Source organism: Microcebus murinus, chromosome 11 (genome assembly GCF_040939455.1).
Source record: "Microcebus murinus isolate Inina chromosome 11, M.murinus_Inina_mat1.0, whole genome shotgun sequence".
Taxonomy (NCBI): Eukaryota; Metazoa; Chordata; class Mammalia; order Primates; family Cheirogaleidae; genus Microcebus; species Microcebus murinus.
In genome coordinates, this window is record NC_134114.1 from 69768126 (window position 1) to 69793006 (window position 24881).

The window sequence follows — 24881 nt, forward strand, 5'->3', positions numbered from 1 at the left end:
GGATGGGGTGTGTACGACTCTACAGAGGACCATTTAGGATTTCTCTAAACTTAAAGTTTTAGCTGCCATCTGACCACTTTTGGTTCCCCATGCCAGCATTCTATCAGGCAAAGAAAGGAGTTGCTGTACTGGCAAGAGTGATTATTAACCTTAATTGTCATGGGGTGTTAGGGTTGCTGCTACATAACTACTGCATAAGGAAAGTGGCGAGCAGTATCTTTATTTTCTTCTTTTCCTTTTTTCTTTTTCTTTCTTTCTTATTTTTTTGAGACAGTGTTTTGTTTTGTTGCCTGAGCAACAGTGAAGCGGTGTGATCATAGCTCATGGCAGCCTTGAACTCCTGGGCTCAAGTGATCCCCCTGCCTCAGCCTCCCGAGTAGCTGGGACTACAGGTGCATGCCACCATGCCCGGCTAAGATTTTTATTTTTTATTTTTGTAGAGATAGGGTCTCGCTGTGTTGCCCAGGCTGGTCTTGAAATCCTGGCTTCAAGTGATCCTCACAGCTTGGCCTCCCAAAGTGCTTGCATTACAGGCGTGAGCCCCTATGCCTGGCGAGCCCAGTATCTTTAATGCAAGAGATTCACCAAGGCATCTCTTGATGCTTTTATGACTGGTAGTAACTACACATAGGAGACTACATCAACCACATTCTCATAAGGGAATGGTATCCAGGGATTCAACATCTTGAGTGATTCCACTGGGCAAGTAACATAGTGAGCAGATATGGTGGCCAATGATGAGGGGAGATGGAATAGGTGGGAGAAGAATGTAATGATGAATATCACTTCCAGATTCAGGAATAACTGCAGCAGGGGATATTCTACCTTGTCCCACTAACTCTACTATAATTAAACTTAATAAAAAAAAAAAACCTCAATAAATTGTTATCAACCATCATCTTGAAGAATCAATGACAGAACTTGGAGAACTTAACATGGAGAATGAGCATAACCCTGTGGTGCAAGGGGTAGACCATAGCAGGTGTTGTCAATGACCCCACATCCTCTTGTCCTTACCTTTCAGCTCACACTTGTCTTATTTACATCCATTAGAGACTGCATTTTTCTACCTTTCAGTAAGTACTAGGAATTAATACCCTTAGAGCAGCCCTAAATCAATGACTGTTGAGAGTTTGTGTATGAATACCTCAGTGTCTTTGCTCCTTTGGTGGCATGATTCTGAAATGTATATTTTACATGGGTTCTCAGAATTTCCCCAGGAGGTTTAAGTCCCAGTCCCTGTAGTAATTGGCTTGATTACACAAATCTTTGTTATCTTCCTTTCTTTGTCTCACTTACCCACTTCCCTTCCAGTGTTTGCTCCACCTAGAAAATAAATTATTTTCACTTGAATCCTTGCCGCAGGGTCTGCTTCTTGGAGAAATCCAAAATAGGACATGCATGAAGGTACTTAGCATTCATCTCACTTAATCCTTGTTTCAGGAATATTGAGAAACTAATTCAAGGCCATTAAAGCTAACAAATGTTGCTGCTGGACTTTGAACCAGGTCTCTCTGACTTCAAAACCCATCCTCATTCCATTACTTCATTTTTTCCCCATTCAACCTGATTGATATTTTGGAGGCCGAGCTGCATTTGCCAGCATTGAGGATGTTTGGCTCTATTCAACCTCCTGATTGAGGATACCATGTTTTCGACCCGAAATCAGGTTTGTGGTCTCAGGGCTGATTCTCAAATTGGAGCCATGTTATTCAAGGTATCTAGGGACTGATTTCGACCAGATGATTCCTGGCATAGGTTACTGGGCCAAATTTATACCAGAGACCATAGTTACATGATTCAGAGAACAAAGGAGAGGACATAACTAAAGAGAAACCGAAGGTAAATGCCCTAATGTGGGAAAACAAAAGCAGAGGGGAGGTCTCTATATTACTGTATTACTCGTGTGGTTTTCCATAATTTATCCTTCAAAATCTTTCTAGGAAAAGAAGTAAAGAAAAATTAAAGAAATTTTGTCATCTTTCTCTAAGATGATGTTAATAATTTTAGCACCTGAGCAAAAAGTTGAGGAGGATAAAAGAAAAACCAAAATATTTTCATCATCATTTTAACCAGACATGTATAAACTATATGTAGTAATAACATGGAAAGTGTTTGCATATATTTTAATCACAATAATGGGTACAATCAAGTCTCTATGATCTTTATAATTAAAGATGAATTAATAAATAGAAGTGATAATGCACCTGCACATTTATATATAGAATTTGTCTTGATTTTTAAATAACTTTGTCCACTAATGTACACTGACATTCTTAGAGAGTCTCATGTTTTTCAATGTTGGCTATATCTATACTATCTGGTGTACAACTTAGGGGTAGGCATTCAACTTATGAGGACCTCTGCTTATTTCCTGATTTTAGTAAATTACCTTTTCACTTTGGACAATCTCATTTTCTAAAAATCATGTAAACATATTAGTACTCAAAATTCATGACCTAGATCCCTGCTTTAATGCTAACAAGTTAGCACATCCCATTTTATGTATTTTACAAAAATACATAAAATCTAATTTTAATTTTAAAAATAATGTTACATTTCAGCCATCATTTTTGGACTCTCTCCAGAGTGGTAATAATCTAGCACCTGGGTCACTGAGACACCGGGCACCACTAAATCACTCAGCCATCCCCTTTGAGGAGCAAAAGTTATCTCTGTGGAGCCACTGACTATCATCAGTCCCTGTCTACCAGATAATGCCCTGTTCCAGGGAGGTCCAGAAAGGCCTCCTTTAGTATCACATTCCCGATGAGTGCAGAGACACAGTGCGGAAGCAGTTCAATCTTCCTTACGCTTTATCACACGTGTAGTAGAATTCTTTTAACATGTTTTAGTAATTGATAAAATCTGCCACTTTCTGAAACATATAGCCCTTTACTAACACGGCAGTTATGAATAATTGTTTAGTAAGTACTTATGTGATGAGCTCACTGATTTCCCATGACTCTCCCATGAGAGTATCTCAGAAGTCAAGGGAAGACGACATTATGTTTCAGGATGAAGGAAGTAGACCATAATATTGCATGCTGTCTTCAAGAAGATCATTAAGACTGCATTGTATTTATGTTTCAACTTGCTCACCAAATCGTAAACTGTTTCACTGGGAAACTGAAGCTTGTATGGGCTAACTAACTAAGGCAATGCTTGGCAACTCATCAGATCACAAGCTCTCTAAGCTTTTTCCCTGAATCCAGTGGAGCAGCTTGCCAGCAGCAGCTGGGAGATCCAAACTCCTTTTGTCCTCCTCTCCAGATGTTCTCTCCTAAGAATACTAGAAATCATCTCATCAAGACTGTGCTGCCCATGCCTGAGCTTTCCCACTCAGATCAAATTTTGTACCATTAAATATGGCACTTATCTGATACAATACTACTTTGAATTCATTTGTCATTCATTCAACTAATATTTATTGGCTAGCTTCTATGTGCTAGACCATGGAAACACAACAGTAAGCAAAAAACAGACATTCCTTATTCTTATGGAATTTAGTAGAGGATACATATATAGTTTAGATGATCATACAAATAAGAATAAAATTATAATTATGAAAGCTCAATGAAGGAAAAGCAAAAAATTGCTATTAGAAGTTATAGTAAAAAGAGGTGAACTAGTCTTTGGGGTTGATGAGAGGCTTCCCTGCAGAAGTCACATTTGAGCTGAGATATGAAGATTAGTTGGCATTACCTATATGAAGGAGGAAGACATTTCAGAGAAAGGAGAAAGCATGTGCAAGGATCCTGTGGCAGAAAGGTGCATGGCATAGCAAGGAAATGGCATAGCAAGCAAATTTCACAGGGTGGTGGGTATCACAAGAGGTTGGAGAAGTGGGTAAGAGCCATATGTACATAGATCTTACAGGCTATGCTATTTTTAAAATATATTTAAGGATAAAGGGGAATTCATGGAAGGCTTTTAAGCCATAAGTGTGACATGATAAAAACTGAGTTTTAAAAATAGGTTTGGGTGGAGCCGCCATCTTCCAGTAATTCGCCAAAATGACGAACACAAAGGGAAAGAGGAGAGGCACCCGATACATGTTCTCTAGGCCTTTTAGAAAACATGGAGTTGTTCCTTTGGCCACATACATGTGAATCTACAAGAAAGGTGATATTGTAGACATCAAGGGAATGGGTACTGTTCAAAAAGGCATGCCCCACAAATGTTACCATGGCAAAACTGGAAGAGTCTACAACGTTACACAGCATGCTGTTGGAATTGTTGTAAATAAACAAGTTAAGGGCAAGATTCTTGCCAAGAGGATTAATGTACGTATCGAGCACATTAAGCACTCTAAGAGCCGAGATAGCTTCCTGAAGTGTGTGAAGGAAAATGATCAGAAAAAGAAGGAAGCCAAAGAGAAAGGTACCTGGGTTCAACTGAAGCGACAGCCTGCTCCACCCAGAGAAGCACACTTTGTGAGAACCAATGGAAAGGAGCCTGAGCTTCTGGAACCTATTCCTTATGAATTCATGGCATAATAGGTGCTTCACACTTTGTGAGAAGCGACAGAAAGGAGCCTGCGGTATTGGGACCTGTTCCCTGTGAATTCATGGCGTAATAGGTATATCACACCTGTGAGAAGCAAAGAAAGGACCTTGAGCTGCCAGAATCTATTCCCTATGAATTCATGGTATAGGAGACAAACCTAATAAAAGCCGCTGGACTCTAAAAAAAAAAAAAAAAAAAAATAGGTTTGGGTTTGAGAAAACACTGGCTACAGTTTGGAGAATATTGGAAATGGAAATCAAAATATACATTAAAATAATGGTAGAAGGTCATTGCAGTAGAGAGAGAGATGATGGTGCTTTGGGCTAAGATGAAAGTGGTACCATGAATAGTAGACATTAGAAGTTAAAATTAATAGGACTTAGTAATGGATTGGACACATAGGAGAGAAAAAATGGGGTTCAAGTTGCCTCCCAAGGCTCTGGCTTGCACAATTGGATGGATGTACAGTTAGCTGAGATAGAAAAAAATAGAAGAGCATCAGTTTGGAGGGAATATCCTAAGTTCAGTTTTGGTCATGTTGAGTTTGGAGAGTCTTTGTGATCTCCAGGTATAAACTCCCAGAAGGTATTCATGTATAGTTGGCACCCACAAATACATGGGTTTGTAGTTTTAGGAGAGGTTGAAATTAGAGATATGAATTTGGTGAGGATGGTGGTGGTGGCGCACGTAGGGAGTACAGGAAGCTACAGAATGAAATCATCATCTAAAAAATGGTTATATGATAGAACACCAAAGACATTCAATATTTAATGGCCATGATGAAGTAGATGAACCTACAGAGAAAATAGAGAAGCAGCAACAGAGAAGTTACTGGGAAAGTGAGTCACTATCTCAGAAGAAAATCAGGAGACTATCCTAAGATGGAAGAAGTGGACAATGGTATTGTATACTATTGTATACAAGCTTAGTTGTATTCCTCACCAACATGTAACAATAGAAGGAAATGGACTTTGTCTCAAACTTCACTGCCTGCCTCTTCTCTCGCCATTAGCACCTAGCACAATGCCTTACATGGAGGAAGTTTTATAAATGCATTTATTGAAGGACTGAATGAATGGGTCTCGCTGAACTGAATAAAAGGAAAGACCCTCATAGCAGATAATAGAATGAAGCCAAAGGAGCTCAATCTATTTAGTATAAATCCAAAACAGGATTACATTGAATAAAAGCTTAGTAAAAACAAAAGCACAGTAGAATGAAATATCTATAGCTCAAGATGGACTGGCCACGAATCAAAACATCATGTTGTCATCATAAAAGAAAATGAGCAGTTAAAATGAATGGACTGTTTACTCACACTGATTATGCAGCTTGGATTCAGTGTGCAGTTATGACCTACTTAGCTAAGGAAGATCTGAAAAATATTTGGAAATATTTTTAAAACCACATGTTTGCTCATAAAGGGAAGACAAAAATTTTTAAACCACATGAAGATAAAAGTTTAGAAAATTATAAAAAGTATTATAATGCAATGTACTATAATTTACCAAGATAGCATTCTTTCTTGAAAATTTACATTAAAGCACAGTATGGTATCATAGTGTTAACTTTGAGATTAATACATTCTCTAGGTGCCTTAGTTTAATCTATTAAGAAACTGATTACCCTTTCTAAATCAACTCACATTGTTAACCTATACCACTGCTAGAGGTAATAAACACAGTACCTTTTACTTAATGCTTTGAAAATATATTTATTTTCCCTAAAATAAACTCTTTTAAACTCTATCCTAGGGTTCCAAGAGAACATGAAGAATTCAGGATTTATCTATTTATATAATTCATAGTTTTCTCTAGTAAGTTTATAGACAGATTCATGGTCCATACTGCTGTTTTGCATTTTTAACTTTTTTTTTTTTTTAGAGATAAGGTCTCCCTGTGTTGCTCAGGCCAGAGTACAATGGTGTGATCATAGCTCATTGCGATTTCAAACTCTTGGGCCTAAGAGATTCTCCCGCCTCAGTCTCCCAAGTAGCTAGGACTACAGATACAAGCCACCATATCCTGGATAATTTTTTTTTTTTTTGAAATGGGGTCTTGTTATGTTTCCCAGGCTGGTCTCAAACTTGTGACCTCAAGTTATCTCCCACCTCAGGCTCCCAAGTTGCTGGCATTACAGTTATAAGCCACCGTGCCTGACCTTAATTCTTATTTCAAGTCTTAATTTCATGTCCTTCTCTTTGCTCTATTTTTCCCTTCTCATTTACTTTTAATTAATTATCTTTATTTAATATTGCTAAAAGCTGACAAACTCTTTCTGAAACAATGTATAGGCATAAGTAAGCAGATAGATTTAAACTACTAAGATCCTCTATAACATTAACTACTTCAGTCACATCTCTCGGCCTTCCCCTTCTCTAATATATTTTTCAGTTTATCATCATCCAACCTCTGTATTTCTCTGAATAGTTCATTTTAATTGCTATGGTGAAAAAATGGAGTTTTGAAGGATAAGTTGGGGGTGAAAGACTCACAGAGACAGCTGTTAGAGGTAAGAGAAATGGAGGGAAAGGTGACATTTTTAAGGTCATATGATGGTGGTCAAGGAATCCCCATTGCAATGTCTAACAAATGCAAATCAATAGCTCTAGTAATTTTGAAAGTACTTTCATTGCTGTCCCGGGTTCCTCTGATTGTACCACTGCTCTGAGCTCTTTGGATCATAAATCACATGGGTCAAATCTTTCTAAGCAGTTTGTATGGGCCTAGTAAAGAATAATCGTCAGAAAATATGACACTTAGTGGTGGCAGTGGGGGGAGTGCTCATACCATTCCTTGCCTGGAGAATTGAGAAAGGCACAGGAGAGAACCAAAGGTATTCTAAGAGAGAAAACCACATAAATAAAGGTATGAAGCCAAGAATCAGCAACAAATTAAAAATAAGAAGTATGGCATAACTGAGTCTTAAAGACACATGAGGAGATTGAATTAACTGGAGCAGAAAAAACTGTTGGGTGCTCTAGGAAATAAGCGACAGTGTGGATGAAGCAGAAGCTACTATGGGTTTATGAGCAGGAGAGAGACATAATGAAAACAGTATTTTAAACATGTTAAATAGTAATAAGATGGACTAAGTAGGTTGTTATAGTAGGGTGGAGAGAAGGGGTGGTTCTAGGAGAACTTTGGAGGAAGAATCAACTGAACATGATAATAGACTAAGAACAGAGGAAGAAAAAGCTTAACATGGAAATCATGATCAAGATTCTATTCTGGAAGCATTTAAGAGCAATGTCCTTCCTAAAAGAAAAGGTTCCCTGTGTGGAGGATGAGGGCAGAGGAGAAGGAAGGATCAATTGAGGACACCGTATTGGGTTTCCAGTAGTACAATGGGGTCTTTTAAGAAATATGAGTAGCTGGACATATGATTTTGGGATACAGGTAAGCACTCAGAGGTAGAGGTGCAGAGCTAGAAATTGTCTTTACAAATTAAGCCTTGTAAACAAAAAAGCAATCAAAGAAAATGGATTTTATTTTTGTTTTTAAAAAGGTTTTTATTTTAAAGTTAAATTATAGAGAATTTGGGAAATATAGACAACTATACAAATGAAACTTAAAATCACTTTGCAATCACTTGCAAACCACCCAGATATAAAACTATAAACCCTCCAGTACATATTCTTTCAATATTTGTTTTTCTATACATACTTGTTGTATGCTCTATATGTGTTAGTACAACAAAGTTCAGCACTTCTGAATTATGTCTCACCTTCCAATAACTGTTCATTCCCTGGGAAACAAGAGTTCTCTTATCCAACAAGTTTGGGGAATCTGCATACTAGATCCCACCCTTGGAGACTGTCTTAGTCTATTTTGTGCTGCTGTAACAAAATAACAGACTGGGTAATTTATAAAGAACAAAAATTTATTTCTCACAGTTCTAGAAGCTGGAAGTCCAAGATTAAGGTGATGGTGTCTGGTGAGAGCCTTCTTGCTGCCCCCTCACATGGCAGAAGTTGGAAGGACAAGAGGTGGACCTATTCTCACAAGCTCTTTTCATAGTGACATTAATCTATTCATGAGGGCACAGCCTGCATGACATAGGTCCATTAGACCTCACCTCCCAACACTGTTGCCTTGGGGATTAAGTTTCCAATACATGAACTTTGGGGGACACATTCAAACCATATCAGAGATAAACATTACACACTAGCATATCAGAGGCCCTGAAAAGTTACACCATAAAAAAGAAACTTTACATAATGAATAACTGACAATTTTATTTGTGCAGGCAATGATTTTTGATGCACATCTGTTAAAATCCCCTTGAACTGCTTTCTCTTTGAAAGGTGGAGGTATAGTTGTCAAGAGCTTGAGCTTTAGAATGGAACAAGCCTGGGTTCAGAGCCTGCCCTTCCAGTTTTGTTCTCTCCAGAAAGTTGCTACCTACATAGCACTTTGCTTTCCATGAAAGAAGCACATGAGTATTTACCTTCATAAGTTCTGGTGTGATGTTTAAAAGAGATAATTATGTAAAGCATTTGGCACTGTGTCTACACATCAGTCTAAAAATTGGGCTGACTTTGATGATTTCACAATTACTAACCTGTATTTTCCCGTTATCTAAATAAAAATTATTTCCCTATGTCATTAAATATTTTGAAAAATATTTAATGACTCTACAGTAGTCTCTACAGTATCATCTGGCTATCCCATAACTGATTTATCTAATACTCTGCTATAGAAAGTTTATTCCATTTTTTTCTTTTAAATAATGCTTTGGTGGATATCTTTACATATAAAACTTTGTCAGACTCCGATTAATTCCTTATAGTTGATTCCTAGAAATTGAATTGCTAAACAAAGGAGCAAAAATAGTTTTAAGTTTTTGATACCTATTATTATACCAAACTGCCCTCCAGAAAGCATGTATCAAATTGCATTTCCAGTATGGGCTAAATAGTCCATGTTCTAATCTTTGTGTTAGGATAATAGTGAAGATTGATTACTAAATAGAAGCAGAAAGAAAGAAATTTCTTTTGTATTTTTTACTTGCTTTAGATATAGAAAGGAGAAAAAAGCTAAATATAAGAATTAGCTATTTGAAAGACAAACCCATTTTCATGCTGACTTCCCACGCCTCTAGCTGTGTTGAACTGAGCAGACCCAGAGGCAGAAGTCTTACAGAGCTGTGCGCAAAGGAGGATAAGTCCAATGGTTCCAGATATAAGATAGGCAGGCAATAAAAATCAGTTAAAGCAGCTGACAAAGGACTAACATCCATAATCTATGGAAAACTGAAACAAATCAGCAAGAGAAAAACAAATAACCCCACCAAAAATGGGCAAAAGACATGACAGATTTTTTTCCAAAAGAAGATGTACAAATGGTGAACAAACATATGAAAAAATGCTCAACATCACTAAACATCAGGGAAATGTAAATTAAAACCCCAGTGAGATAACTCCTTACCCTTGTCAGAATGGCCATTATTAATAAGTGGAAAAAGAATGTATGTTAACGCAGATGTAGTGAAAAGGGAGTGATCATACACTATTGGTGGAAATGTAAACTAGTACAAACTCTATGGAAAACAGTGTGGAGAGTCCTCGAAGAATTAAAAGTAGACCTACCATTTGATATAGCAATTCCACTACTGAATACCTACCCAAAAGAAAAGAAGTCATTATAACAAAAAGATACCTGCACCCAAATGTTCATCACAGTGCAATTCACAATTGCAAAGATATGGAATCAACCTAAGTGCTCATCAACTGATGAGTGGATAAAGAAAATGTGATATACATACGTGTATGTGTATACACATACATACACACACACACACACACACACCATGGAATAGTAATCAACCATAAAGAGTAACAATATAATTTCTTTTGCAGCAACTTGGATGGAACTGGAGGCCATTATCCTAAGTGAATGATACAGCTTGTCTGCTTAATTCATGCTGTAAGAGATCCAGCTGTTTAATTTGTTATTTTTGCAATAATGAACATTAAAGAGTTGGCAATTTAATCCCTAATGATATAAAATATATCCACATGCAAGATGACAGAGTATTGAGAGTATTCCATTTCTAGGTATCAATCATAAGGAATTAATCAGAGATATTGACAGAGTTTTATATGTAAGTAAAGTAACAATATACTAAGGTCCTCGAAGGGGTCTATGTCTTATTAATCTTGGATTCTTCATTACCCACATGGGGATAGGCACATAGTAGGCAAGCAGTATGTGATTTTTGTGTCTATAGAGACCTTTGTATATGAGGTTTACATACTCTCTATGGATAGCACTCTTGTTCCTCAAGAGAGTGATGTAATCAGTCAACTTAGATGATGAAATAGCTGATAGTGTTTTTCCATGATGAATCAAGAATGTATGGGGATTAACTATGTCTCCTTTAGCTATACATGATATTTTTATTCTCAGATACCAAGGGAAGGTATTTTTCAATGATATATTTAGCAAAGAATCAAACTGCCATTCCACATAATGCCACAAAATGTCATCAGATTATTCTGGAAGTACATTTCCTACTTTTTTCCCTGATTTTTCTTCTTTTTAAATATTGCTGATTAAATAATATAAGTAAAAGATCCTGTTCATGATTTTAAAAGTTACTTCTCTCTCAGCTTCGACCTAAGGCTCGGAGTTAGTTACGTGAATTATGCAGTTTTGCTGTCTATGTTTGATAATTAGCCAAAGAACTGTCAAATCCCCAGTTATAGATCAAGAATGTGTTTTAAAATAGAACTAAATTTTAAAAATTTACAGTTTTCCATTATATCACTACAGTTATAAGCCAGGAGAATGATTATGAGGCCTGTGCCTTAAATTCTTGAGCTTAAAAAAGAGAAATAATACTCTTTCCTTATCTACCTGTTGTGAATAAGTTATAAGTTCTTTTTGTAAGATGCATTTACATTCACAGATAAAAGTTTCTATTAAACTTTAAAAGGAATCATAGAATTATAGATAGTATGGCATTTAGAGGCATTCACTCACCTGAGTAAAGTAGGGTAGAAATGTGATATGCAAGAAATCCAGTGTAATGGTTGCTTAAAACATGATTTTAAGGAATCTGAAGCAGACTCATCCATGCCATGCTGAAAAGTCCTAAGGAAAAAAATAATTATTTCAGAATATACAGAACAGATTAACTATGAAGACCACTGAAATAACCTTTTATTTTTTACTTAGTATTCAGTTAATGATGCTTTTTTTGTTTTGGTTTTTTTTTTTTTTTTAGACAGAGTCTCACTGTATCAACCCTGGTAGAGGGCAGTGGCATTATCATAGTTCACTGCAACCTCAAACTCCTGGGCTCAAGCGATCTTCCTGTCTCAGCCTCTCAAGGAGCCAGGACTACAGGTGTACACCACAATGCTCGGCTGATTTTTTTTTCTATTTTTGGTAGAGATTTTTAGGGTCTTGTTCTTGCTTTGGGTGGCCTCAAATTCCTGGCCTCAAGCAATCCTCCTGCCTCAGCCTCTCAGAGTGCTAGGATTACAGACATAAGCCAGTATACTCAGCCTCGGTTAATGATTTTTACACAAATGATATTGTGCTAGAAAGGACATTGCACCCACTTCATCCACTTGAGATTTATGTTAATAGGTGACTCAGGGGCCAGGTAAGCAAGTCAGTACAGCCATGAAAAACTATGAGCTAAGACTGAGGATCTTTATGAGCCTCCATATAACAATCTTTACTGTTGAGGAAAGTATAACAATACCATTATCATTTTTTTAAATAAATATTAGACATTCACATTATAAAATTCATCAATTATAAATGCATAAAGAATAGTACAATGAATATTATTAATACTTATATCTCTATAAGTGGTATTTAGATATCCCATTGTATCCTCCTCAACTTGGATCCAATAAATGCCAATATTTTGTCATATCTGCTTCATTAATACAAAAATGTTTGACTGAAGGTACCTCTTTTTAATCTTTAAAGTGATTTATAAATATTAAACAATAAGTGAGAAGTTAAAATTAATTTGCTATGCTCCTAAGGGTCTAGAGAGGACTTGTAAAGAACTTAATTGTAAAATATATGATCATGATCTGAAAATTAGAACAATTTGGCTAGAATACCTGATCTACAACTGTCTTTGGGAAGTAACTGTAATATTTTTCTAGGTTAGATCAAATTCTACTCTAAACCTTGACATTAAGAAGGATTTGTTACATAAAATCGTTAGCAGATAGTTTAGCTAATAAAAATTTTATAATAACAGGAGATTATATTTGCCTAAATAGAGTTAAAAGTAATGACTGGGAATATTTTAGAAATGAAATTCTTTGAAGTGACACTATCTCTCTTTACATATAGCACAGATAAAATAATGTATTTTGATGCTAAATGATATGCTGAATAGAATTTGATTTTGAAAACCCACCCCTATTTTTCACTCCACATCTCACTTCTTGTATCCTCACACTTTCCAAATTCGCCCCTTGTCTCCCCTGGTTGTCTTGCTGAGTAGAGCATTGCCTAATTAAATATACTTGGAACTTTTTTAGATGTTCAACATATCGTTTCTTCATTGCAAGCTATTTTTTCTCACTAAATTCTAGATCAAAACAAAAATGCCTTAAATAGGCTTCAAAGTCAGCTGGTATTATTTCCACTCCTTGCATTCACTGTGTGAGCTAAAGAGGTAGGCAGAAGCTAGGCCAGATAAGGTTTTCTACAGAGTCTAGACTTTGTAGCAGCAATAAGGAATCATTGAAGAGTTTAGCATGTGAATAATACCAGAAGCTTTATAGCTTATAAAAATCACTTCAGCAGTAATGAAGAGAGTAGATTGGAGGAGATGAAGGCAGGAAGAAGGGAGATAATGAAAAGGACATTGCAGTAGACCAGTCAGAAGAGGATATAAGTAGACGACAAATATAAAAAAAAATGTTAAATTCACAGAACTAACAATATTCATCTTCCAATGACAGGGGCTTGGCGATGGCATGAAGGGGAAGATTAAAGCAGAAAGTTAAGGGACAGGGAAAATCTTAGGGTGAATTGCAGGTGTTTTACTTAGTTTTAAGTATGTTGAAGGGGCTGCAGATATTTGAAGTATGTCCAAGGAGAGGCATACAATCGGAATTTAAATTTACTGATCTAGTACATACAAGTGATACCTGGTTTGAAGATATTGATGTGAAAGTCATCTGCATGATGGTGAAGCCATAGGAATGAATGAATTCACCCAAAGAAAGTGTAAGATGAAAAAAATGGTCCAGGAAAAAACTCTGGAACACATGAACATTTAAGGGAAGGAGTGAGAAAAAGAAACACTCAAATACAACCAACAAGGGATAATCAAAGTAGGCAAAGACACAGGAGAAGGTGATGTGAGGGAAGCCAAGGCATGAAAAATGGCCAATCATGTTAAAAGCTGCAAAGAGGATAAGAGAAAGAGAAACCATTCAGTGTTGTGGAACCTACAGCCTCAAGGCCACATGTGGCCCTCCAGATACCCAAGTGCAGCTCCTCCACTGAATCTGAAAGTTTGATTCAGTCAAAAGGCCACCCCCCAAGGATCTGGAAGGCCACATGTGGCCCCAAGACCACAGGCTCCCCACCCCTGCAAGAGAGTAGAAGTCCAATTGCAGCGCATTGAGTGAATGGTAGGTATAAAAGTGGAAACAATGAGTGCAATGAGTGCAAAGTGTTTTAGGAGGGAAATACAATAGTAAAGGAGAAATAATGTTTAATATGAATGCTTGGAGGAAGGAGCCAGGAGATAGAAAAGGCCATGGAGTAGGAGGTGAATGTAATGAATGTAATCAAGAGTTCAGGTGAAAATATTTGCTTTAGTTGGGAAAAGAGACACATTGATTAGAGACCAATCAAAGGATGTAGAGGTGAGTAGCAACCCAAAGAGCTATTAAGAATGGAAATGAGAAGTTCAAGTGCATTCGTGGTAGTCTGGATTTTTGCAGAGAAGTAGAGGCTCAAGGCCATCTGCTGACAACATGATGGGGCAAGGTCAGGGGGTTGACCAAAGTGAAGAAGGATGGAAGAAAAAGCTGCCCAGAGGTTGGACAAATAGTGAGATTTCCAAAAGGTACAAAAGGAGAGCCGAGTGATACTCTCTAGCAGAGATCCAGAGTCTGGATAGAGAGGTCAAGAAAGAGAGGTTATGGGGGAGGGACATGCAACAGCAAGGGAGCCAGGTGCTGGTGTAATGTGATGAGGAGATGGAGCAAGGGGTTTGGAGACGTAGGCAGTCTCAAAAAAGAGACAGCTTGGGAGGAACAGGATGGGACAGACATGGGGGCCTTGATGGGTGAGCAGGAGAGACTGGAGGATGTGGACAAAGAGATGTAGTATCAGAGCCTATGCCTACTTTCCCCCCTACTTCTTTGAGTGTAAATCCCCATTTGTCCAGTTATCTGGGGGCTACCTCCTTTCTCCTAGAATGAATACCTTACCTGGAATGACCTCTCTGGTATGTTCAGGTAGCTACATAGATTGTTCTACCTCAGAACCTCCTCTAATATGTCTTTCCTGACTACGTGCCTGAAATACATCCCTTTCACCGTCTCCTCCCCTCTCTATGCCCTTATTTTGCTTTGTTTCTTCACAGGACTTAACTCTACCTCCAATCTTTTCACATTTACTTTTTTTTTTTTATTTGGTCCATACCCCAAGGGTAAGGTCACTGATGGTTATTTAGGGGCAGTGTATGGACGCATGCAGGAGCACCAGAGCCAGACAGCCTGGGTTTGTATCTGGGATGTGCTGTTATTAGGTAGGTAATGCTGTTTGGCAATTTATTCGGTTTTCTCATTTGTAAAATGTGTAGATTCAAATAGCAATCACTTCACAAGGTCAGCATGAAGATCAAGTGAAATAACATGTAAAAAACTTAGCAAAGTGCCTCATAGACAGTAAGAGGTCAACATACATATGATGTCAATATGATGACAACAGTTGCAAATAGTTCTTAAGAAGGTCTATGCTTATTTCAAAGCTGACATGACATTCCTAACAGTCTAAATGGTTGCCTAGCTACAGTTTGATCCTCAAGACTAGAAAAAATAATGGAGGATCCAATAATAACAGAATGGTTATTTGGTGCCAAAATTTCTTTGACTACAAGCCACTGGCAATACAGTATTTACCAGAACATTTCTGCCATTACCTAAACTCTTTTATTCCACTGACAGTTTCTCCGTCATACCAGTTATAGCGAGGTTATTTGGCTATAAGAGCTATTATGGCAGATGTTTATGGTCTCAAAGGGAGAGGGATCTGTGTGAGCATTTAATTCCACAGCAAGATCCCAAATTAGTTTCATTATTCTGGAGAGTATAACAGGGTGAAAATTGGCCCACAAGCCTCAATGGGAGAATGAAATGATGAGCTAGCTATTAGATAACCTCTAATGATGTTTTGGTATACAGATAAAAGGGAAGATGCTCTAAATAATTCATGGTGGAGAGTAAAATACAATCATATGAGCCACAGAATAATATTTTCCACAAGACATAAAAAAAGTTACTATACCAAGCAAATTTAAATACTCCTTTAAAAATAACTAATTGTCCATAGGTTGAAGCAGAATACATTTCTTCACATTCCCAAATTAACAGACTGTAAAGATGGCTTTGCTTAAGGGGAAAAAAATAAATTGGGGGAAAAAGTGAATTTGGGAAAATTCATTGCCTTTGCCCTTCCACCAACCAGCCCATGCCCCTTTCCCTTGCTTTAGCATCACACTGCCACTGGGATGACCATGCCAGCACTTTGTCCTAAATTTATTTCCTCCTGGTTTTCTGATCTATACTTATGCTGCCCTCTTTCCTTTTTTCTTTAACAAAAACTAGTTGGCTTCTTGGGCTTCTATAGCCAGCTGCTGGAATGAGATAGACCCAATGCAAAATCAAAAGTGAGAACAATTGATAAGCTAAAAAGAATTAGTGGGTTGTATGCTTCTCTTGTGCCACCCAGCTTTTGGTTACCCTCCCAGGAGAACTGGGTCTCATAATATGATGCTAAGGGGCTAAGCCTCCATGGTGGAATTTAGGTACCCCAAGGATGTAAGCTCTATGCGGGTGGAGCGGTCAGGTCAGACTTCTTGCGTCATCTATGCCTGCCATGGTGCCTGGGCCATCAGAAGTACTCAATAAATAAAAATACCAGGAGAAGACCACAGCCTTAGAAAAAGTAGAGTTAGTGTGAAACTCAACTATTGAGACAGCACTGAAAATCCTGGAATAACTGAGGACATGTTTAGCCTTTATAAACTAATAGACAAGTAACTATGAATATGTAGAAATAACAAACTGCAAGATTTTAAACAGAATTTGTAAGTCACTGCTTTGCTTTCAAAAACAAGCATTACCCCCAAGGCTGTAAGAAGTTGCCTAAATGTCATTGAGAGAGATCATGGTAAGACATTTGTAGTAAAACATGGCTCCCCACATTTTTCCTGCCCTCTGGCTTGAATTTCTCATGATGAAAATAACTCTTTGAGGTTAGAAAATGATGATTTGAGCTTAGAAAATGACTGGCACAATGCTTGACCCATAGTAGGTACGTAGTTAAAGAAAATTAAAAAAAGAATGAATGAAAGGAAGATATTGTCAGAACTTGCTTAGTTGAAAGGACTATCTGTGAAGAGCAATCGTGGGTGGCACCCAGTCAAAGGGCAGGTTGGGAAAAGGACATGGTAGAGAGGGAGACTGGACCCCAGGGTACAGCAGCAGCCAGACAATGAGAGTCAGGGCACAGGCTTCTCCAAAGTTCATGACTGGCTCTTTTGCAGTGTTTTACCTTATTAGGACCACACACAATGCTGCTTAATTTTGTATTTTGTTTTAAAAGAGATTTCCCCTTAAAAATAGAGGAAGGTGGACAAAGGGAATTATGGATTCATCTAAACAAAATGGCTGAGACAAGATACTTCACTTTCTGGATCATTTTGCATTCTGCCACTTTTTTTTTTTTTAACATTTTAAATATTTTAATTTTATTTCCATTCAGTCTATATTTGTTTTTAATGCTTTATAAAATTCATATACCACACAATCTACCCATTTAAAGCATACAATTCAGTGGTTTCTACTATATTCACAGAATTGTGTAACCCTTGTCACTAGCTAATTTTAGAACATTTTATCCTTCAATGAAACCTTGTACCCATTAGCAGTCCCTCCCCATTCCTCCCTCCCCTCAGCTCCTGGCAACCACTGATCTATTTTCTGTCTCTATGGATTTGCCTATTCTGGACATTTCTTATAAATGTAATAAAATAATATGTGGTCTCTTGTGTATAGCTATTTCACTTAGCATAATGTTTCTGAGGGTTCATCCCTGTTGTAGCACATGGAAATACTTGCTACAACTGCTAAATAATATTCCACTGTATAGATATGACACATTTTTTTTAATCCACTCCCCAGTTGATGGACATTTGGGTTGCTTCCACTTTGTGTTATTATGAAAAATGCTGCTATGAGCATTCCTATACAAATGTTTGTGTGGACATATGTCTTCATTGCTGGGTCATATGACCATATGCTCAACATTTTACATAAGCATACTCTGTCCTTAACATTTTGAGGAACTGCCTAACTGTTCTCCAAAGTGTGCCAACCACTCTTGAAGTATCCATGTTTTAGTTCAACATATTCTGTTTTGTGAGGGACAGTGAAATTGTTCAAAAAACAAACAAACAAAAAATAGGTAAGACCATAACCTCAAAAGACCTAACGGTCTGAAACAGAACTATAGACACAGCATTGGAATACCTTATTTATTGAACCATATTTGTTGAATTGAAACTAAATTGCTTTTACCCAAGAATTCAGCAAATAATTTTTAACTTGCTATCCACAAATAAAAACTAATAGTCTAGCCACACAAAATGCAATATATGAAACTTTTGTGTGGGTATGTGTATGAACATGTATGTGAACATGTTTCTGAATGTACAGTTTAATCGCCTTTACAAAAGGACAACAAGTGATAAGCATTTTGGAAAGTACATGATGAATATTTTATGTTTCAGCAGCTTTCTTTCCCTGGAGAACAAACCTAAAGTACTCCTTTTACAACATTCTAACAGAAATCAACAAAGGCAAGTTAAAAAAGAACACACATTTTTGCAAACAGGTTTCATTCTTCCTGAAAAGACTTTAAAATCATATATGCCTGCCCTGGGATTTGGTGGTCCTGTGCTAAGCTTAGAAAGAAAAATACACTCAGTTTATCTGTCAGAACTACTTGAAATAAAGGCAGTCACCTTTTAAAAGGGCATATCACACAGAGTGACGAATGTCAGGTATGATTTATAAAAAATTCAATAGTATAAATATCTGATTGTTACTTTTCGCCAATTCCTCAAACTATATGGTTTAATATTTTAATGTGAGATAGAGAAACAATTTTTTCTAAAATACTAATACTATGACAACTTCATATCCTGGCTGTAAAAAGCAGCTCAGTAAGTCAATATTAGTATTCTTGCAACATTATATCCCTCCCTAGTTGTTGAAAAACATGCTGCCCTGTAGATTTCCTTTGTCAGTAGGAAAAAGTGTATTTCAAAGATTAGATTTACAGTCTAGGAAAAAATAATAAAATTTAAATCAACATAAATTGATAAAATTTGTGAAATTTTTTTGAACTGAGAAATATTAAGAAATAATTAAAGTGTGCCTAGACTTTTGTTCATGTTTCAAATCATTATGGCTATCTATGTTTTATATTAAGAAACACCAGAGGCAGTGCTTGGTGTAAAATGTTCTGTAATCCTGGTTAAAATTAGCAATTTAAATTTGCTGAATGAGGTTACAGTGCAATATCTAATGCACAAATCACAGAGATTTGAGTACTTGCATAGTTGTTAAAAAATGTATCAAAAGGCCATAGGTTAACAATAATGAATGTATGCTACATTATTATTATTAAAATATGCAATCTTTGATAATAATTTATTTGTTTTACAAATGCATTGGGGGGTTAAAATTTTTCAATTCATCTGTGACAAAGCATGAAATTCAATATTGCTCACCATGACCAATCCATGAAATTTGTCAACTTTGTTCCTGATTTTCACAGGGCCTTCCTCTTAGATGAAATGACCCATTGAACTGAGAGCATAGCAATTTTTTCATCTATGGTAAATCAGTTTAGTTTCCTAGGATTTATTACAGGCTTCAGACTTGAGCTTTTTATGATTATGAACCACTATGTATATAATCTCAACCGTATGGTGATTTATCTCAGTGCTTTTTCTCCTTTCTAAAAGTAGTTTTCTAAAAGTAGTTTTTAACTTGGGTTGCTAGAAGGAACAATCTGTAAACAATGGGTTTATTGAAAGTCAGAGAAGGTGAAAATTATAGGAAAATTGAAATCAGGGCTGTTAATTATTCTCAGAATATATAACACAAAAGTCTTAAATTCATTGAAAATCAAGATTCCTCTTACTGGAATGTTATACACTTTACCTATTTATCCTAAGAAATAACACTTTACCTATTTATCCTAAGAAATAACAATATTATGTGAACTTTTTACTATCCAAGAAACAAAAACTATACAATTATTTAGTCTTTCAAGATAAAAGTGACAATTTTAGAGGAGGTTAACAAAATGGTATTAATGTTTTATTATAAGATCTATTTCAAGGCTGTGTGCAGTGGCTCGTACATGTAACCCTAGCACTCTGGGAGGCTGAGGTGGGAGCATTGCTTGAGCTCAGGAGTTCCAGACCAGCCTGAGCAGGAGCAAGACCCATATCTACTAAAAAGAGAAAAATTAGCCAGGAATGGTGGTGTACACCTGTAGTCTCACAGTTACTCGGGAGGCTGAGGCAGGAGGATCACTTGAGCCCAGGAGTTTGAGGTTGCAATGAGTTATGATGATGCCACTGCACTCTAGCCCAAGTGACAGAGTGAGACTCTATCTCAAAGAAAAAAAATCTATTTCAACATTTTCTATATTATTACAAATTTGAATTGAATTAACCAGAAATCAAAAGTAGTTCAAAATTTTTAGATTTCTCTACATTTTTTGTTGAGCTAAATAAAATATTTCAACAATTTTTCAATGTAATTAATTATTTCTGTTTCAATTTGCCATTACTAGATAAGACACTAAAGCCAAATATTAAAAATGCAAATCTCTGGGAGATTAACTGAAAGTGTGGAGTCATTAGATCTCTTTGAGATTTGGGCATATTTTAGAACTATTTTTAAAAATGTATTTTTATTAGAGTATAAATCACTTTATATAAAATTAGAAACTAAAGTATATTTTTAAAAGAGCAAAAAGCAACTAGATATGATTTTCTTTTTCATAGAGTATCAAAACATGACTGAAATAATCAACCCATTAATATAATTTGATCATTTAAACAACTCAAATAGTGAAGTTCAAAATGTTCCTGATTGTATTGGAACTTAACTGAATAGAATTGACCAATAGATATGTAACACACTTTGGATTAAATTGCTTTGGGAATTAAGAAACTGTTATTGGTTGATGTTAATTTTATAAAATAGCCCAAGTCACAATATTAAAAATGCACATTAAAAAATTTCCACTTGTACCTCACATAGCTCAGTCAGTGTTATGAAAATAACTTTGTTAAATCACATTATATTATATATCATTATAGTTAAAATTTATTTGATACTTACTTATATAATTCTGTTAATGGCGAAGTCAAAATGACTAATGTTGTAAATAGATTATTACAATGGGTATGAATTTTTAGAATTTTATCATCTATATATTCATGAGGTTTCAGAAGTTTCTGTACAGATGTGCAAACTGACCATAACATGTTCTCGGTGCATATTAAAATTGTTGTGACATCAAGTCTAATGGAAAGAAAAATAAGAAAATCATGTTAAACAAAATAATCCCTTTGCTTGGTATATAGACTTTCATCCATCTCTTATACTATGCATATGTAAAAATAGAAAGATCTAGTTAGATACCGCAGCTTTCAGAGATCAAAAACAGATAGAAAGCATCAAAGATACCTTTTGAGTTTCCAGGTTGTTAGATGACTCACAATACTATTATCCTTAGGGATGGTGAGGTCTGTAATAATGTTCTAAGAGTGCTTTTTTTAAAAAAAGTTTATTTTGCATTATCAGGATTCTGTTCAAGAAACTCAAGAGACTGTCCTTGAAATTACATTGGGCAAAAAGAAGCTAGATGAAAAGGAAAATTTGCTATCATCCACATAAATATGATAGGTAGAAATTCAGTACCAAACAGTTCTCTCACCCATGTGTATGCTGTCAAAAAAAATGTACAAAGTTGGTAACATGTTCTCCCAGCAAGTGGAAGATGAGAAGAACTGACAACAGAAGCTCAAATGCAGAATCCTATAGTTTCAGAAATTTCTAATATTAAATAAAATATTGAAAAATATGTGGTATTATTTATCTTATTCATAGACTTATTTCTTTGTTTTCATATTTTTTGAGTTTTAACAGGGACTCAAAGATCTGTTTTAAGGTTATTTTGGTATATGACTAAATACTTCACTTAATTTCCCATTTTTTAAATTTTAAACTCAGAGTTGAAGAAATAGAAGATGGAAATTTTGAAACAATAAGACGAAAAACAAGTTTGAGCATCTTTTAAAATGACATTTTGGCCTCAAATTTATTATGCAATAATAAATTTATATATATTAATAATATATAACACCATATAAGTTGTATATATGGTTTGATTATATAATACTTAGAGGCAACTGGAATACTAAAAAGCATCAGTAACAGCCTTTAGGAAGGTTTTATTGTACTTTGCATACACTTTCTCTAATTGCTAAATAAACAATTGCTAGTCCAAGATATATGTATACAAACACACACATATACATAATCTGATTTCTAAAATAATGATGGTTTAGGAATGACCATTCAAATAAGAATATTTATATATTTTACTTACAAAAACCAGAAGCAATAATTCTAGCATTGTATGGCATTTTTATGCAACCACCCAGAAAATAAAATCCAAAAGTCTCTATAGTACAGTTAATTAATTAAATATACTACCTATTTCATGAGCTAACAGTAAATCTGATTTCACAAATATCTCATAATGACTTGCCATCTCATAGTCAAAAGTGATTTATACCACATAAGGAAAAGAATGAAAGTATTCTTTGCTCTCAAAAGGAATTTTCCATCTATTCTTCAGAGCTCAATTTTTTTTTTTTTAAAAAAAAGCTTGGTCAGTAATTCAAAACAGCCTGTGTAAAATACCATATTTATGAAACACTGTAGCAGGACCTAAGCGCCCTTAAAATTGCAGCATGCTTTACAAGAACATGATCAGGAAATGATTCCTCCTGCAAAAAAAAAAAAAAAAAAAAAGAATCCTCTGATGTCTGTAGGAACCCCTCCTCAAATATATCTGAAGAAAAATTTTTGTATACGTAAAAGGGAGATCTTAATCACTTTAGATAGAATATTTATTTAACAAAAAGCCTCCTCTTCATATAGACCATTGTTGTCATGTAAGCACATTTGTATAATATTCATTGCCTAGATAACTCACAGAATTGCACTATAATTCAGTCTTTTATTTAATGCTCAGTAACTTTGCTCCTCATTTTCTGTGATTTCACATTTTGTTGAACTGACTTTTAGTAATACACAGTGAAAAGAAAAGAAAAAATAAAGGGAAAAAGGAAATAATTAGATTATATTAAGGAGAAAAATGATTAGACAAAACAGTTTCCTTAATGAAGATAAACTTCTATATATAGGCTTAAAAAAACAACTAAAACCCCCTGGTTGCATAGACACATTGTTCCATCATAGCACAGCTGCTTTTTTCTCCATTTCAGGGCCTTAATTTTCTCTCTTTATCTCATTAAATTTTGTATACATACGTCCTAGATTACAAGACATCTTGAATCATTTTTTTTAGAAACAAGTAGGTTCTATATACAATTTTAAGAAGAAAAAAGAGCAAATTTATTTTGATTCAGGTTCCACATTTCCGCCGAAGTACCTCAGGAGAATTGAATATGATTTCCTTTCAGATTTTAGAAACATGTTAAATATACAAGGAGTAATGTCATGAGATTCAGAATAACATTCTGCTTTACACCAACTGAAGAAAAAGTTTTCTTGAGGAAAAATATTTTTCAGAACTTCAATTACCTTATCTGTGGAGTTCTCTTGTAACTGGGATGGGCCCGGGCATATCTGGAGGCCAGAAGACCCAAAGATTTCTCCAGCACTTCCGCTAGAATCTCCTGGGCTAACTTAGAGGACAGAATGGTCCAGAGATCGTGATGAAGAGCCCAGCAGAAATAATGCCACATCTGGATTGAGAAGGAGCATCTCTCCCCCTGGCAAAACCACCACACATTAAACAATAGAATCACATCTTCCAGAATGTAGATTTGCTTCCTACGAACCTAATTAGTGTAGGCTGAAAGGAAATAGCTGGAGAGTTTGACACACTAGATGACCAAGAAAGATTTTTGACAAGATGTAAAACATCCTTATTGACAAAGGAACATATGTTTTATTTCAATTATAAGATTGGATATTCTAATGCAAAGCCAGACCATAATCATTTAACATAGTATATTCTTGATTTACCTACTCCTAGCCTAGGGTTTAATATTTACTTATAAGCAATCAGCTTTGTAGTTGTCGAACAAGTCATACTAACTAGTTTAAGATAGTGGACTGATTCTTCCCAAATTAAAATCTGTTCTAAATTGTTTTAGTAGATATATTTTTCTATTAGCATCATTGAGGTAATTTTATAAGTGCTTCAGATTTCACATTATAATGAAATGACAGGAGCAAAAACAAATTTGCATACTATATTCTTATGAACATTCTTGAAACCAAGGGAGATAGGTAACTATTGAAGATTATTACATTAGGCTATTTTGCCTATGGCGAAATTTGTTTAATAACGATACTAGCAACAGATACTACAATAGTCTATTTTACAAGATTTGGTAATAATGAACAATGAACATCATCATTTCTTAGTATTTTTATGGTACTTCATACTTTCAAGGGCCATATTTTCATTCTTTTCCACCCCTATACAGATCTCTCTTGTGTGCCAAGTTTTCCCTGACTGCAGAGGGAGACCTAGCAACAGCCAAGGCCAAGGGGAACAGGCAGAAAGGAGAAGGTAGCCTCGAGTGATTTATAAGCACTTGAGGTTACATGCAATCCCGGAAGTATACTAGTAGTGTGACCTCATTTTCTTAAAACTAGATCAAAAGATTATTTCAAATAGGAAGAAGAGAATGCATTCTTCAAGCATTATCCTGATTATGCTAATTATTACAAGTTAAACTAGTAAAATTTCCTGTCATATCTCTAAGTAGTTCTCTTTGACTTAAAATTTCTGCTTTGC

The 24881-nt window shown here is 35.7% G+C and overlaps 1 protein-coding gene and 1 pseudogene across 2 annotated transcripts in view; one reads left to right on the forward strand and one right to left on the reverse strand.

Moving 5' to 3' along the window:
- The window catches only part of KIAA0825 (KIAA0825 ortholog), a 364371-nt gene that overhangs the window by 227356 nt on the left and 112134 nt on the right, over nt 1-24881 (reverse strand). For both annotated transcript variants that reach the window (XM_076008186.1, XM_076008187.1), the window contains 3 exons: nt 23654-23844; nt 21158-21340; nt 11496-11606 (listed from right to left, as the gene is read on the reverse strand). In XM_076008186.1, the coding sequence (XP_075864301.1) occupies nt 11496-11606; nt 21158-21340; nt 23654-23844 (485 nt within the window). The remainder of the gene's footprint in view (nt 1-11495; nt 11607-21157; nt 21341-23653; nt 23845-24881) is intronic.
- On the forward strand, nt 3986-4684 carry LOC105864137 (large ribosomal subunit protein eL21-like; annotated as a pseudogene).